The 16,955-nt window shown below is 45.8% G+C and overlaps 1 protein-coding gene across 1 annotated transcript in view; it reads right to left on the reverse strand.

Moving 5' to 3' along the window:
* The window catches only part of F9 (coagulation factor IX), a 90,708-nt gene that overhangs the window by 39,130 nt on the left and 34,623 nt on the right, over positions 1-16,955 (reverse strand). The window contains exons 5-6 of the mRNA XM_063937420.1: positions 11,896-12,030; positions 9,285-9,511 (exon numbers count right to left, since the gene is read on the reverse strand). Of these exons, the coding sequence (XP_063793490.1) occupies positions 9,285-9,511; positions 11,896-12,030 (362 nt within the window). The remainder of the gene's footprint in view (positions 1-9,284; positions 9,512-11,895; positions 12,031-16,955) is intronic.

The raw sequence follows: 16,955 nt of genomic DNA on the forward strand, positions 1-16,955 counted from the left end.
CTATCGGAAGAAAAACCCTTTTCTGGTCTGTATCCAGAATCATGCCCAAGAAGGTCAGACGAGTTGTAGGAACCAACTGTGACTTCGGGATATTGAGAATCCAGCCGTGTTTCTGTAACACCTTCAGTGAAAGTGACACGCTGTTCAACAACTGCACTTTTGATCTCGCCCTTATTAGGAGATCGTTCAAGTATGGGATAATTGTGACTCCTTGCTTGCGTAGGAGCACCATAATTTCCACCAATCACCCTGAAATTGGTAATGACAATGCTGTACCGTAATTCTCAGGTACGCCTGATGGGGTGGATAAATGGGAACATGAAGGTATGCAGCCTTTATGTCTAGATACACCATAAAATCCCTCCCTTCCAGGCTGGCGATGATCGCTCTGAGCGATGCCACCTTGAATTTGAACCTTTTCAAGTATAGGTTCAGAGATTTTAATTTTAAAATAGGTCTGACCGAACCGTACGGTTTCGGGACTGCAGCCAAGGTTGAGTAATATCCCCTTCCTTGTTGAAGGAGGGGAACCTTGAGCACCACCTGTTGGAGATACAATGTGTGAATTGTATTTAATATTATATCCCTTTCTGGGGGAGAAGCCGGTAGGGCCGATAAGGAAAAACCGGCGAGGAGGCACCTCTTCGAATTCCAGCTTGTAACCCTGAGAAACAATTTCTATTGCCCAGGGATCCACCTGTGAGTGAACTCAGATGTGGCTGAAGAGTTGAAGACGTGCTCCCACTGGGGCGGACTCCCTTAGCGGAGCCCCAGCGTCATGCGGTGGATTTAGTAGAGGCCAGGGAGGACTTCTGTTCCTGGGAACTAGCTGTGCCCTGCGCCCTTACCTCTGGTAAGAAAGGACGCTCCTCCTCGTACTTTCTTGTTTTTCTGCGACCGAAAGGACTGCATTTGATAATGTCGTGCTTTCTTAGGCTGTGGGGGAATATAAGGCAAAAGATCAGATTTACCAGCTATAGCTGTGGAGATGAGGTCCGAGAGCCCTTCTCCACCCAATTCCTCACCCTTGTAAGGTAAAACCTCCATATGCCTCTTTTAGTCGGCATCACCTGTCCATTGCATGTTCCACAGGACACGTCTAGCAGAAATCGACTTAGCGTTGACTCTAGAACCCAGTAGACCAATGTCTCTTTGAGCATGTCTTATATATAAGACAGCATCTTTTATATATCCTAGGGTCAATAACATGGTATCCTTATCTAAGGTTTCAATCTCCGCTGATAAGGTATCTGTCCACGCTGCTACAGCGCTATAAACCCCTGCCGACACAATCGCCGGTCTGAGTAGTGTACCAGAATGTGTGTAAATGGACTTCAAAGTACTTTTCTGCATGCTATCTGCAGGATCCCTGAGGGTAGCTGTATCTTGGTATGTCAGCGCTACCTTTTGGGTAAACGTGTCAACGCCTTGTCCACCTTAGGGAAGGATTCCCATCGTATCCTGGCCCTAGCAGGGAAAGGATACGCCATGAGAATTCTTTTGGGAAACTGCAGTTTCTTGTCTGGAGATTCCCGCTCTTTTTCACACAATTCATTTGGTTCATGAGAGGGGGGAAATGTTATCTCAGCTTTCTTTCCCTTAAACATGTGTACCCTCGTGTCAGGGACAGATGGGTCATTAGTGAAATGCAAAACATCTTTTATTACAGTAATCATATATTGAATACTCTTCTGCCAGTTTTGGCTGTAACTTTGCATCATCGTAGTCGACACTGGAGTCAGACTCTGTGTCGATAGCAGTGTCTATTATTTTGGATATTGGGCGTTTTGAGACTCTGAAGGTCCCTGCGAATAGGGACAGACATGGGTAGATTCCCTGTCTGTTCTCTAATCTTTTGTGCAATAAATTTATCTCAGCACTTAATTCCACATATTCAGTCAGGTGTCGGCGTTGTCGACGGAGACACCACACACACACATTTGCTCCATCTCCTCCTTAGAAGAGCCTTTTACCTCAGACATGTCGACACACACGTACCGACACACCACACACTCAGGGAATCCTCTTATCTGAAGACAGTTCCCCCACAAGGCCCTTTGGAGAGACAGAGAGAGAGTATGCCAGCACACACCCAGCGCTAATACCCCAGGAAAAACACACAATGTGTTTACCCAGTAGCTCTGTAATACTATTATTTGCCCCCCCCCCCCCCCCCTCTTCTCTGAAACCCCCTTTCACCGTGGATAAGCAGGGGAGAATCCGGGAAGCTTCCTCTCAGCTATGCTGTGGAGAAAATGGCACTGGTGAGTGCTGAGGGAGAAGCCCCGCCCCCTCGGCTGCGGGCTTCTGTCCCGCTTAAATATAATAAAAACTGGCGGGGGCTCTTTATATATACAGTGCCTAGCTATATATATATCTCTTTTGCCAGAAATTAGGTTTATATTGCTGCCCAGGGCGCCCCCCCCTGCGCCCTGCACCCTTACAGTGACTGCCGTGTGTGAGGTGTGTGGGAGCAATGGCGCACAGCTGCACTGCTGTGCGTTACCTCAGTGAAGATCATGAAGTCTTCTGCCGCCTCTGAAGTCTTCTTTTCTTCTCATACTCACCCGGCTTCTATCTTCCGGCTCTGTGAGGAGGACGGCGGCGCGGCTCCGGGACGAACTCCAGGGTGAGACCTGTGTTCTGACTCCCTCTGGAGCTAATGGTGTCCAGTAGCCTAAGAAGCAGAGCCTTGAAACTCACAGAAGTAGGTCTGCTTCTCTCCCCTCAGTCCCTCGATGCAGGGAGTCTGTTGCCAGCAGGCTCCCTGAAAATAAAAAACCTAACAAATATACTTTCTGTCAGGAAGCTCAGGAGAGCTCCCTGAAGTGCACCCATCTCCTCTGGGCACAGCATCAAACTGAGGTCTGGAGGAGGGGCATAGAGGGAGGAGCCAGTGCACACCCAGATCCAAAGTCTTTCTTAAAGTGCCCATGTCTCCTGCGGAGCCCGTCTATCCCCATGGTCCTTACGGAGTCCCAGCATCCTCTAGGACGTTAGAGAAACATTGTTAAAAAAGTTGTTGTTTTTGTGCTGTATCCATAACATACTGTACAAGTTCTGTGACGGCACAATCCATACCCCACTGTGTATCCATAACATACAAGTACTGTACTGTGACAACACAGGCCGTACCCTACTGCTGTCACATAAGTGGTGTGTCTCCACAGTGTTATTTGGGAACATAGTTTACTAAAAAGTAAAGAAACTACAAAAAGTGAAAAGTTTTTCTTTTGTGCTGTACCCCACTGTGTACCCATAACATACAAGTTCTGTGACAACGCAGGCCGTACTCAGGATGTCCACATTAGTGAAGTGTGAGGCTGACATTTCTCATACTGTATTCATAGAGAAGCCTCTTTTGCCTCCTTCCACCATTTTTGCACCATCTGTACATGTGGGGATCAGTACAAGTAAAGATGGTGATGAGGACTTAATAGTAATTGAGGATACTAGTGTGGAAGTGGAACAGGATGAGGGGCATATGTGTGCAGTGGCGTAACTCCCACCCCCGCAGCCACTGTGGAGACGCAGGGCTGCTGGGGCGCAGCTACTGATTGCTGCTGTGAGTTTGGGAAGGAGCCGGAGTGCACAGCGCGCGCCTCTCCTGTGTCCCTTCTGGGTCTCCAGCGGCGGCGGCGTGTCTGTCAAATGAAGTGCTAGTTCATGAGCCAATCAGAGCTCGCGGACTGGCAGCCAATCAGGAGCCGCAGCTGCCGGTCCACGAGCTCTGATTGGCCCACGTACCGACACTTAATTTGACAGACACGCCGCTGGAGACACAGGACAGACAGAGTAGAGGCGCACGCTGTGCCCTCCGGCTCCTTCCCGGACTCACAGATTGTACCCTCCTTCCCGCACAGCAGCGGGGGAGGGAGGGGTGGTACCTGGCACTGGGGGGGGGGGGCAGATTTGGAACTGGGGGCATATGTATAGCTGGCTCGGGGGGGGGGGGCATATGGGGCACTGGGGGTATATGTGTATCTGGCACTGTGGAGGCATATTTGGCACTGGGGGCATATGTGTATCTGGTACTGTGAGGGCATATGTGTCACTGGGGGCATATGTGTTTCTGGCACTATGGGGGTATATTTTTATCTGGCACTGTGGGAGAACATCTGGCACTGGGAGCACATCCCTAGCAACAAGCATTACCCCCTGTGTATGGAACCACTGGCAACAAATATTACCCCCTGGCAACGAGCTTGACACCCAGCACATGATACCCCTGGCAACAAGCATAACACTTAGTGCATGAATCCCCTGGCAACGAGCATGACACCATGAGCATGAAAACCCCTGGCACCATGCATGGAACCAAGAGCATGAAACCCCTGGCAACGAGCAGGTAATTTAAAAGAAATTAGAAGCCTTACTGTAGGGCTTAATGTGTAATGGGCATTGCGGTGTGTGGCATAATGTATCACAGACATTGCGGTGTGTGGAGTAATGTATCACGGACCTTGCAGTGTGTGTCATAATGTGTCACAGGCATTACGGTGTGTGGTATACTATATCACGGGCATTGTGGTATGTGGTATAATGTCTCAGGGGCATTGCATACCTCCCAACTGTCCCGATTTTCGTGGGACAGTCCCGTTTTTTGGGGACTGTCCCGCTGTCCCACCCGCGGGCCGCAGTGTCCCGCGGTGGGGTGGGGGGGGGGCAGTTGGGAGTCTCTGTCTCTCGCTGCCCTGCTTAGCAGAGCAGCAGTGAATAGACGCTGTGGAGACAGAGGGAGAGGGGGCATGCCAGAGGCTCACAGAGTGCTGGGCATGCCCCCCTCAGTGACAAAATCAGGGGCGTGGCTCGCGATCGCTGGTCCTCCCGCGAAGTCACGCCCCTTTTCATAGGCCACGCCCCTTTTCGGGAGCGGTAAATACTGGCTGCTTTATTTTTACACTGTAAATTAGATTGCAGATTGAACACACCACACCCAAATCTAACTCTCTCTGCACATGTTAAATCTGCCTCCCCTGCAATGCACATTGGCCCTCATTCCCAGTTGTTCGCTCGCTAGCTGCTTTTAGCAGCATTGCACACGCTAAGCCGCCGCTCTCTGGGAGTGTATCTTAAATTAGCAGAATTGCGAACGAAAGATTAGCAGAATTGCGAATAGAAATTTCTTAGCAGTTTCTGAGTAGCTCCAGACTTACTCAGCCATTGCGATCAGTTCAGTCAGTTTCGTTCCTGGTTTGACGTCTCAAACACACCCAGCATTCGCCCAGACACTCCCCCGTTTCTTCAGACACTCCCGCGTTTTTCCCAGAAACGCCAGCGTTTTTTCGCACACTCCCAGAAAACGGCCAGTTTCCGCCCAGAAACACCCACTTCCTGTCATTCACACTACGATCACCAGAACGATGAAAAATCCTCGTTATGCCGTGAGTAAAATTCCTAACTTTTGTGTAAAATAACTAAGCGCATGCGCTCTGCGAACCTTGCGCATGCGCAGTAAGTGACTAATCGCAGTATAGCGAAAATCGGCAACGAGCAAACAACTCGGAATAACCCCCATGGTTTTGCACAACTGCTAACAAAATCCCTGCTGCAATCAACTTGGAATTACCCCCCATGTGTAATGGGCATTGTTTTGTGTGGCATAATGTCTACTGGGCATTACTATAAGGAGGAAAAATGACAAATAATGTAGAGGGCATGAATCAGGATTATTTTTTTTCCTGTGGTGGCCAACGTCTGGGCGTGCAGGTTGCAAAAGGTAGTCTTTTACTGCAATGTAACACAGAAGGAGCGGTATTAGGCAGACAGGCAGTTTTGGCAGTAACCAAGTCAGCCACTATCTTATTTAAGTCCTCCCCAAACAGAATATCTCCCTTGAAAGGGAGTACCTCCAGGGTTTTTCTAAGTCCAGATCCACAGACCAGGATTTCAGCCACAATATCCGGCGAGCCAGGACTGACATAGTAGAGGCCTTGGCTGCTAGGATACTGGCATCAGAAGCTGCCTCTTTAATATATCGAGAAGCTGTGACAATATATGACAAGCATTGTCTAGCATGGTCAGAAGAGATTTCAGCTTCTAACTCCAAGGCCCATGCTTCAATAGCCTCTGCAGCCCATGTAGCTGCGATAGTGAGCCTTTGTGCAGACAACCCTCCACACGTTTATCCGTAGGCTCTTTTAGAGACGTGATGGTAGTGACAGGTAGAGCTGAGGAAACCACCATCCTAGACACATGTGAGTCCACTGGAGGAGGCGTTTCCCAATTTTTAGACTACTCTGGCGCAAGCCAGCATCTTCTTTTGAGGCACAAACTTCGTACCCGGGTTTTCCCAGGGTTCCTGACGTATATCCACTAGGTGGTCAGAGTGAGGTAAAACTTGTTTAACCACCTTCTGACGCTTGAACCTATCTGGTTTCTTAGGAGGGACGGATGGCTCGGGATCATCTGTAATCTGCAGAATTAATTTAATAGCCTCCAGAAGATCAGGAACATCCACATGTGAACTACCCTCCCCATCAGCCGTATCTGAGTCAGAACCTGAGGGGTCAGTATATGTGCCGTCTTCATCAGACGAGGTGTCAGTGACAGCAGTAGATTGTGAGGAGATAAGCGCTCGCTTAGAGGACCTCTTGGATTTAGGCGAGCGTTGGTCAGACTTTTTAGTAGTCAAGGACTGGTTCAACTTCTTTAATTGAGCAGATAAATCATCCGCCCACGGTGGGTTAGCTGCAGGGACCACATACGGTTGTACCGGCATTGGGGGTCCCATAGGGGGTGTCAGTTTATGAACTAGCGTATGCAGAAGCGTGGAAAAATCGGTCCACAGCGGGTCATTATTTGCCACCGTTGCCACCGTCCCACTGGGGGACAAGGAGCCCCCAGAACCAGAGCCCAAAGCTGCTATATTCTCCTCATAGTTATCTGCGGCTTCAGCAACACCAGCAGTGTGTTCAGCCCCAGAACCGTCACCCTCAGAAGCAGACATGATATAACTTGCAGTATCAGGTAACACAGTACAATTATCAGCAGCACTATACCTCTAAACCCAAACCCCTGCGCAGTGTAGTCAGCACTAGCAGAGATAAAGGAGAGATATGGTGACTAAATCACAGAGAAAAATGCGTAATGCAGTATATCTTTGTGAAAATCCTATATTAGATAACACCTGACGCACCAAGCCCCCTCAGGTTATGGAATATAGGGATAGCAGGTTGAGTGAAGGACACGAAATGGACACCACTCAGCTATCAAATGCACACACAGAAAGTCACAGTTTGTACAATGCAGAGGTTATTACTGACAATAATACTGCACTGGACTAGCTTACACAGCTATATAACAATAGATATAACAGTACACAGTAAGAACTGGATGTATATCACAGGGTAATTGTACTATAAAACCCTGACTAAATGCACTCTTTCTTAACTATCACTGTCTAAAAAGGCAGGTAGAATACTTAAGTGTCATGTAAAGGCACAGCGCTGACAACCAGGCGGCTTTACATAGGAGGATTTGCCCAAGCAGTCCCAGGAACAGTGAGCTGAGGAGTAATGGCGGCTCAGACACTGACAGGGAGTGAGGAAAAGACAGATATGCAGCTCCAGGGCGGGAACACGTCCAGGAAATGGCGCCCTAGGGCTGGGGGAGGGGCTTCAGGTCTAAGCCTTATCCCCTCTGCTGGCAAAACCACCGGGTACTGTGGGCGATATAAGAATTGTTTTAGAGAGAAAACCTGACCTGCGCCCATGCCCTGGTGATCTAATGGGATCGCCTGTACTGCCACAGTGTCCACCGCCACCGTGTGCGGCCCGCCTCCCACTGACCGCGCCGGATCACGATAAAGACCGGGTCCCGCAAGCGGGACCCACTTACCAACTCCCAAAGCGCGGCCACGCGATCCTGGAGAGCCCCAGCCGTGTGTGTCTAACATGAAGAAAACCAGAGCCTCCGCTGTAGGTACCCGGCAACCAGGGCTCGGGAGTGTAGAGCGCCGCTGGGGAGAGCTGGAGCTGCAGCAGTGAATGTCTCCTGACATTTACCACCGCTGCTGCCCTTGTAGTCTTCACTTTTTACCTCATAAAAAGCTTTTCTTAGGGCTGCTTGGAGCAGCCCCTCTGTTAAGTGCCTGCTTACTGCAGCACCAACTTACAAAACTGAGCTCCTGTGCTGGGAGGCGGGGTGATATAGGAGGCGGCGCTGTGCATTCTGTGAACAGTCAAAGCTTTGAGCCTGTTGGTGCCTCGGAGCAAGATCCTACTCTACACCCCATTGTCCAATCCTTGTGGAGCCCAGTGTACCCCGCAGCAGAAAATACATTTGCCCCATTATTTCTTACATCTGTGTCTTAGCCAGTGTTTGCAGACTGTGGTATTTCAATGCCTTTGCACTTCAAGAGTAGCTCCCGGCCAGCGCAGCTTTAGCGTGCTGGCCGGAAGCTACTCATCGCTCCCCGGCCCGCAGCGGCTGCGTGTGACATCACGTAGCCGCTGCGGCCCACCCCCCGTTCGGTCCGGCCACGAACCAAACCCACGAAACGGCGACCAAACGCTGCCATTCCAACTCCTCCCGCCCAACGATCACCTCTGCCTGTCAATCAGGCAGAGGCGATCATATCCCTGCTACAGCCTTCGGCCGTCTGGCATGCGCCGGCGCACTACGGCGCCAGTGCATGCGCAGTAGTGACCCATTCGCTCTGCTGCGTTAAAACGCAGCGAGCGAACGGGTCAGAATGACCCCCATAGTCTCCTCCTTACACATGATTTCTTTTGATACAGCCCACATCAAAAAAATTCAGTGTGTGTCCCAATATGCTGACAGGGAATCAAAATCAAGACACTGTATAATACATAACATGTCATTCTCCAACATATTAGCAAGTTCTATTTAAAATAAAACAGAATATCAATGTGACAGGTTTGAAGTGAAGTCATAGGGTCTCTAATGTTAAAAACAAAAGCTCTTTAGCAGTTATCCTTTAGTATAACTCAGCCCGTGCCATGTAATAGCTGTCTCTCATAGGATGGTGTTTCATGAGCACTTTGAAAGCTACCACATGCAGCGTCTTGACAGTTTAATCACTACCATGTGACGGGGTGAAGCATTTTACCGTTCACTTTAACCTGTCATCAATGAAGTGATTGATAACTATGTACCCTAGTGCTTATCTAACTGGAATAATGCTAATATTCAAATGACACTTTTCACTCCATCCTTAAGAGACAGAATGCACTGGGAATTATGGTTCACCAAGAAAAGATAAGCAACGGATGTGAAAACTGAAAAATTATCTTAATGAGATAAATCACGTATTACTATACCTGCCATGGGAATTCACCCTTTAGACTGTCGGTTCCACCAACAATCCTGACATTTGGATCAACAGTTACAGGAACAATATCATCTTGAGTTGTTTCCGATGGTATAAGTTCAGTGGAATTGTGGTACTCTACGGTGGTTGGAATAAGGTCTTCAGGGTCCATCAATGAACGTGTGACATCTTTGGGTAAAGCTTCTGGGGCACTGACCCTCCCACATGGATATTGTACTGTGCAAAGAAATACAGGCAAACAGGTGAATGGCAGTAGTATTAGCCCTGTACAAACATTTGTAATGGTGCTTCTCTCATGTGTCTACAATACTCATATCACAAGGACAGTCAAGGCTGGTGAAGCAGGTGCCTCCAGAATTCCTCTAGTGGCTGACGCTACAGACCAATAAGCCAATGGCATGTCACTAAAGCAGCTTTGGACCATGACATATATTTATCTTAATGTAACAAGATATCCATGGCTAAGGGACAAATTAAACTTTTAGTCTCTGTAGTTAATTAGGATTGTTTACAAATAATACAACTTTATGCGATTTTTCCTGAGATTAATCATACCAAAGGAATAAAAGGCCTCCAATGCACACCGTTACATTGGTATTACTTGCTCAGAATCCCTTAACATCTCCTGAATAAGTATTTTATCACTCACCACATTAAACTGTATGTTTGTTGGTGGCTAGATGTGATTAAAGGAGAATACTGCAATGCAAGTTCTTCAAAATTGTACTGAATGAAGGGCAAATAAGGTAGAGTGGGGCAGATTCAATTAGCTGTGACATTCCATCAGAACAATGCACAATTTGAAACTGTGATATCCCAGCATTCAAAAGAGCGACCGCGGCATCCTGATGGAGACAATGCCCACAGGGGCTAGGTAAGAATACTTACCCCCCCAATACCCCCTAATCCTGCCATCACGCCTCCTAGCAATAATGCCCCCACCCCTGCAGCATAACCCTAACCCTCCCCAGTGGTGCATTAAGCCACACCCCTTTTTCAATGACCTCACCTCTGGCACAGGGGAGCTCATAGGGTGTCACCACAACCAGTGATGTCTCTGCATATGTGATTAGTATGTCTGCCATAAGTGGCGGGGTGTACCGCATCATGAATGCAATGCTTAGTACATCCCGCCTTGTGACACAGTCCCCCCACTTCGTATTGTGCCACACTATAGTGCCCCTAGTTCATATTGTGCCACATTACAGTGCCTCAGTTCATATTATAGAAGGAAAATCACCAGAAAATGATTGCGCACATACACTTATAATGCAGCCCGAGTGACTCAAATGGCTCACCAAAAAACCATACAGCTTATAGAATACAAAAAGAGAGAAACCCAGTGGCGCAAAAGTGAATTACAAACAACGATAAACAAATGTCTTTCCTGTATAATGTCCTCAATGAATTTCTTCAACCTTTGTAGTTTTCTATTTTGAAGATCCACTCCGGTAGGAATTATACCTCGGACAGAAAAGTAATATCCTTAGTGCAACACTATTTTTACATAAAAGAATGGCACTCCTTAGAAACGTATACTGTTGCATTTAATCAATATTATAAATGCTCATCATCCTCCGCATCTTCTGATGAAGGACTTTTCATAGTCCGATACGCGTTAAGCAGGTGGACGTTTTTGGACATTTCCATTCATTATGACGGTGAAAGAACTGCTTCCCTTCGGCGATGTGGACTGGCTGGCTCGGATTTCATCTACCGTGAGAATCAACCTTTCCCTGAGGAGTTTATTATATGCTTTTGTGGATTTTTAATCTTGTGAGTGTAACCTTGAATAAATCAGATTGTTTTTTAAAAAAACGGTGTTGCACTAAATCCCTTTCTCCCTTTGCCTTTTGAGTCACATATTGGATGAAGGAAGTGTAAAGGAGTACCATTCAATTGTGGAGGATGATGAGCATTTATAATATTGATTAAATGTGAGTGCAACAGTATACGTTTCTAAGGAGTGCCATTCTTTTATGTAAAAATAGTGTTGCACTAAGGATATTACTTTTCTGTCCGAGGTATAATTCCTACCGGAGTGGATCTTCAAAATAGAAAACTACAAAGGTTGAAGAAATTCATTGAGGACATTATACAGGAAAGACGTTTGTTTATCGTTGTTTGTAATTCACTTTTGCGCCACTGGGTTTCTCTTTTTTTGTATTCAGTTCATATTATGTAACATTATTATTACTACAATAAGCAGGTTCAGGGGCTTAACTAGATATAGTGTAAAGTAAAGTAAAGTAAAAGTTTGTAAGAGCCGCTATGTATTACCCAATGGCAAAAATGTATATAACACATGTGCCTCTTTCAGCTCTTGCCCCATAGCAGCTGCACTCCCCGCACCTATGGTAGTTACGCCCTTGCACATAGTATTACCTTGTGTGTTTCCAGCTACTGTCATTGAATCTGCTCCAATGAGTTACAAAATTCAGTATTGCAGAATGGACATTCAGTATTCAGTAAATCTTTAATCCTTGGGTGACATCACTGTAGTATCCAGTCTTTGTTATACCAAATCTGGGTCAACCACATGTACAAAATATGACTTCATTATAGTACGAAATAATGGTGCATAAAACTGTATTAATTACCTATCTCCTTGCACGTTTTTCCATCTTCTCCTAACCTGTATCCAGACGCACAGGAACAAACAACTTTTTTACTTGACTCTTCCTTGCACATTTGTTGACATCCCCCGTTATTAATGGTACAGGTGATAGGCAAAGCTGGAAAACAATTGATGCACAAAGACAAAGCTTATTCTATCAATTTTCAATGCTTTTGTATAGAGTTCATAACAACTATACTGGGGAATTCCTTTATACATCAGCAATATTAGGACAAATATAAACTCAAAGACTATCTAGTAGTCATAACACATTAGTAATAACGGTAATGAGTGTATTACAGACTATCTAAAAGAAAAGAATGTAAAGTAAATAATAATAGTACTAAAAATAAGTTTAATACAAAAGAAAACTATCTTTCATGCCTTTTACGTGAAGACTGTACAAACAAAAGTTGTATATTCATATCAGTTAGAAACATGGTCCCAGTCATACTTTTCAGATATACAGATGTAGCCATGTTTATTTTAATTAAAGCATGGGTCTATGTTTACTTAACCTTAACCAAGTACACACTAGACTATATGTTGCCCGATCCTGTGCAAATCTTGTACTTCATCTAGTGTGTACCCATGATATGCGCGCTCATGCGGGTCGCTAACGACATACTCCGTAGGCCATGTCGCTAGCAATGACAATCTGCAGAATGCAGCAGGTCACTTGGCTTCCCCCTATCGGACCCAGCATCGGCAAGTGTGTACCGAGCCTTAAGCTGGGTACACACTACGCAATGTGTATCCAGTCAACATACCGGATCATGGGTACACATCATAACAATCTAATGAAGGACAGAAAGATCCCTATTCCGTTCTTCATTAACGTACACCAAGTCGCCGACCGAGCAACGTTCCATACACACACATACAATATGCCCGATATGTCGTTCCGATTCCACCAGACACTACATATTGGTCCGATATCGTCTCAATCTGTAGAGGGCTTTAGGGTAGAGGTTGTAAGCCATCAAGAAAATAAAACTAATAAAGCATAACAAAGAATATCAACAATATCGACAATCACCCGTTAGAAATCACAGTTCATGTGAAATTAGATCACGGCAGCAAACAATAGGCCAGCTTAACTTTTCCGCACAGTGGCGATGCTTTGCAAGCCAGCATGCCTGCAGACTGATGAAACCCTCTCCCAGGCAAGATGCAACGAGTTTGCAAACTTCTTTGCAGATAAAATATCCACCATCCGTGCTGGAATCTCCACAGTGCCATCAAAGGAGTGCCAAACAACAAAGCCTGCCAGTATTAGCGACCTGCCTTCATGGACCAGCTTTGACCCAGTGAATGTAAAGGATATTGCTGAAATTTCTCGGATTTTGCGTCCCACCTCCTGTGATTTGGACCCTGTCACAACCAAGCTTCTAATAGGTTGTATGGATATAATTGGTCCTGTCTTTGCAAAAATTGTTCAATGCTCTTTGCAGACAGGCATTTTTCCTGGAGCCCTAAAGGAAGCAATGACCTCTTCTTAAAAAACCTAATTTAGATCCCAACTGCATGACCAACTACAGACCAGTATCAAACCTTCCTTTTCTAGGAAAGGTTATTGAGAAAGTGGTTGCAAATCAACTGGAAACCTGTCTGACAACCCATGATATTCCAGTCAGGATTCTGGAGAAGACATAGCACTGAAACAGCCCTGGTGTGTGTGTTAAATGATCTTCTGATGGCAAGAGACAGAGGTGACTATTCAATATTAATACTTCTGGATCTCTCTGCAGCATTTGATACCATGGACCATGGGCTTCTGATTGAGCGACTGATACATTTTTGTGGACTGGATGGCACAGTCCTAAGCTGGTTCAAATAATTTCTCACAGGCAGGTCACATAGAGTATCGTCTGGAGTATACTCATCGCCATCAGTGCCATTGCCATGTGGTGTCCCACAAGATTCTATACTATCCCCCATGCTTTTTGCAGTATACATACTCCCGCTGGGTGAAATAATCAGGCGCCATGGCGTGGTCTACCACTGCTATGCAGATGATACACAACTGTACTTGTCTTTAACTCTGGGCACTGATAAACCAATAGCAACCCTAAGTGGCTGTCTAGCTGAGCTCCAGGAGTAGATGAGTGCCAGTTGGCTGCGACTGAACCCGGATAAAACAGAGGTCCTTATGATAGGGCCGCAACATCAAAGGACAAGATTGCAGCATAGCCAACCAACTGGACGTACACTCGGGGATTCAAAATTACAAACCACTGATCGTGTGCAGAATCTTGGCGTTGTCCTGGATGGTGGCTTGACACTTACATCAGATATCAGCCACAATCAAATCCTCATTCTTTCACCTGAGGAACATAGCCAGAATCAAGTACTTAATTCCCTCAGATGATCTGCCAAAAGTCATACATGCATTTGTATCATCTCGATTAGACTACCGTAATGCCCTCTACCTTGGTCTCCCAGCAAAAGAATTGCACCGCTTACAGCTTGTGCAAAACACAGCTGACAGGCTGTTAACCAACCAGCCCAGCTCTAGCCACATAACACCCATCCTCTACTCCCTTCACTGGCTGCCTGTAAGATGGCGAATCATCTTCAAGATTGGCTTACTGAGTTTCAAAGCACTACATGACCAGGGCCCAAGGTACCTGAAGCAGCTTCTGATCCCATACCGCCCCACTCGATTACTGCAATCTATAGATGAAGGACATTTATCAGTACCTAGAATCTCCAGTAATTCATCTGGTGGTCGAGCTTTTAGTCATGCGGCTCCGACTCTATGGAATTCACTTCCCCACACAGTGCGAGAGGCCCCAACTATAGAATCCTTCAAAAGTAGACTCAAGACTTTCCTGTTTACTCAAGCATTTCCATAATGTCCCTTTAGTATCTACATGCTTTTGTATTTTATGAAATGCTGTTCTGTACTTCATTATTTTTTGTACTATATTATGCTATGTATCTGTTAAGCGCCTTGAGTCCTATTGGAGAAAGAGCGCTATATAAATAAAATTATTATTATTATTATTATTATTATTATTATCCATCGATGGTTCCGTTTCCTGTCTGCTAAACACTTTGATATAATGACATCAATCTTGTATATTAGTATTTATCTTAACTTTCTGTGAGTTATAGCCTTTATATAGAGAGCTATGCTTTAGAATAATGTAATTAATGGAAATAAAAAAAAGCTAATGCATCTTCTATGTAAATAATTTAAATGTCATTGTTTCACCCTCTGAAATGGAAGTATAGCGTCATACATGTACCCAACATATATGTGGCAACTGAAGGAGAAACTGAAATATAAATGTACAACCACCCTGCATTCTGCTGCTTACTCAAACTTGTTACTTACAAGCATTTCATCAAACAGTAATTACCAGACTATGTAAACTCATGTAGTGTAACCACAGCTGCTCAGCCCGTAAAAGACAACAACTACTGATTCAATGATGTGAGATTCTGCAAACAGTTCTATACTATAATAAATTTGGTTACTTTAGCTGCACAAAATAGTGGAAACTATTCTGTGAAAAATTCACCTTGTTCAGTATTTTGCTCATTACACCAGTGGTATTCACTAAGAAATGTTCAGTGCGAATCCTGCCAATCATTCTTTCCCTCCCAGAATTCCCTGTCACGTGAACAAAGCTGGGCACAGGGGAATTCTAAAGAATACACACTTTCATAATTTATTGTCAGGCAGTGCTAGTGTGTGGGTTGGTTGTTTTTATGTTTTGTCGTTTATCAGTTTCTCTTTTCAATTATGAAAAGCAGATTTATTATTCCACATAAACTGAGTGGTGAACGAGGGTTTTGGTGACTCATTTATTTAAATATACTTTATTTGAAAATGATGTGTGTGTATTAATATCTTTTTACTCTTTTGGTACAATGGTTAAAAGCCAGAATGGTTTATCCAGCCGGCTGGATTAAAAATAGGGCTGCCCAGGCAGTCGAACCCACATTTAGCTACAGTACATCACCAGCATGGGAGCACTGTGGCATAATCTAAACTGGGGTTTCTGCATGGTATAATGTGAACTGATTGGGCTACAGTGTGTTCAACACATTTGTGGTGCTAGCAGTTATGTGCCATAATGACAGTTTTATTGGTTGGGCCCCCCACAGGTAAATTGGAGGATTTCTGGGGTGCCTCCAGGTGAGTTGGCATTCAGTTCAGAAATACATAAATGTATGATCCAAAGTAGGTGCTATCATCATGTAGTGTAGGACCTCTAGAGCAGAGACGCCGCCGCATTACTAATATCTTGTAGGCTGGATGTCTCATTTGCTGGACCAATATGGTGTGCTGGCGGAATTTGTTTGTTTTTATTTTCTAGTCATGATTATAGTCAACAAAACGTGGTGGTCAAATGAAGTGTTCCAGGTATGGCAGTGATGTAAGGATGAATTCCAACGGATCCTGTGTGGCTTTCAGAAATAAGTATGATTAATCCTAACCCCTAATCCTTCCCCTAGTGCCTAACCCTAACCTCGCCTCCCGAAGAATAACCCTAACCCTCCCCTCCCAGTGCCCAATCCTAAACTTCCCCTCCTGTAGCCTACCCCAAACCCTTCTCTTAGTGTCAAACTCTACCCCTCCCCTCCTGTAGCCTATTCCTAACCTCGCCTCCCAGTGACCAACCCTAACCTCGCCTCCCATAGCCTAACCCTAAGATCGCCTTCCGTAGCCTAACCCTAACCCTCCTCCAAGTTCCAAATCCTAACCTTGTCTCCCAAAGACTAATCCCTAACCCTCCCCCTAGTGCCTAACCCTAACCATGCCACATGAAGACTAACCCTCCTCCCAGTGCCCAATCCTAACCTTCCCCTTCTGTAGCCTAACCCCAACCTCGCCTCCCGTAGCCTATCCATAGCCCTCCTCCCAGTACCTAACCCTAACCTTGCCTCCCAAAGACTAATCCCTAACCCTCCCCTAGTGCCTAACCCTAACCTTGCCTCCCGAAGACTACTAACCCAAACTCTCCTCCCAGTCCCCAATCCTAGCCTTCCCCTCCTGTAGTCTAACACTCCTCCACAGTGCCCAACCCT

Source organism: Pseudophryne corroboree, chromosome 8 (genome assembly GCF_028390025.1).
Source record: "Pseudophryne corroboree isolate aPseCor3 chromosome 8, aPseCor3.hap2, whole genome shotgun sequence".
Lineage (NCBI taxonomy): Eukaryota > Metazoa > Chordata > Amphibia > Anura > Myobatrachidae > Pseudophryne > Pseudophryne corroboree.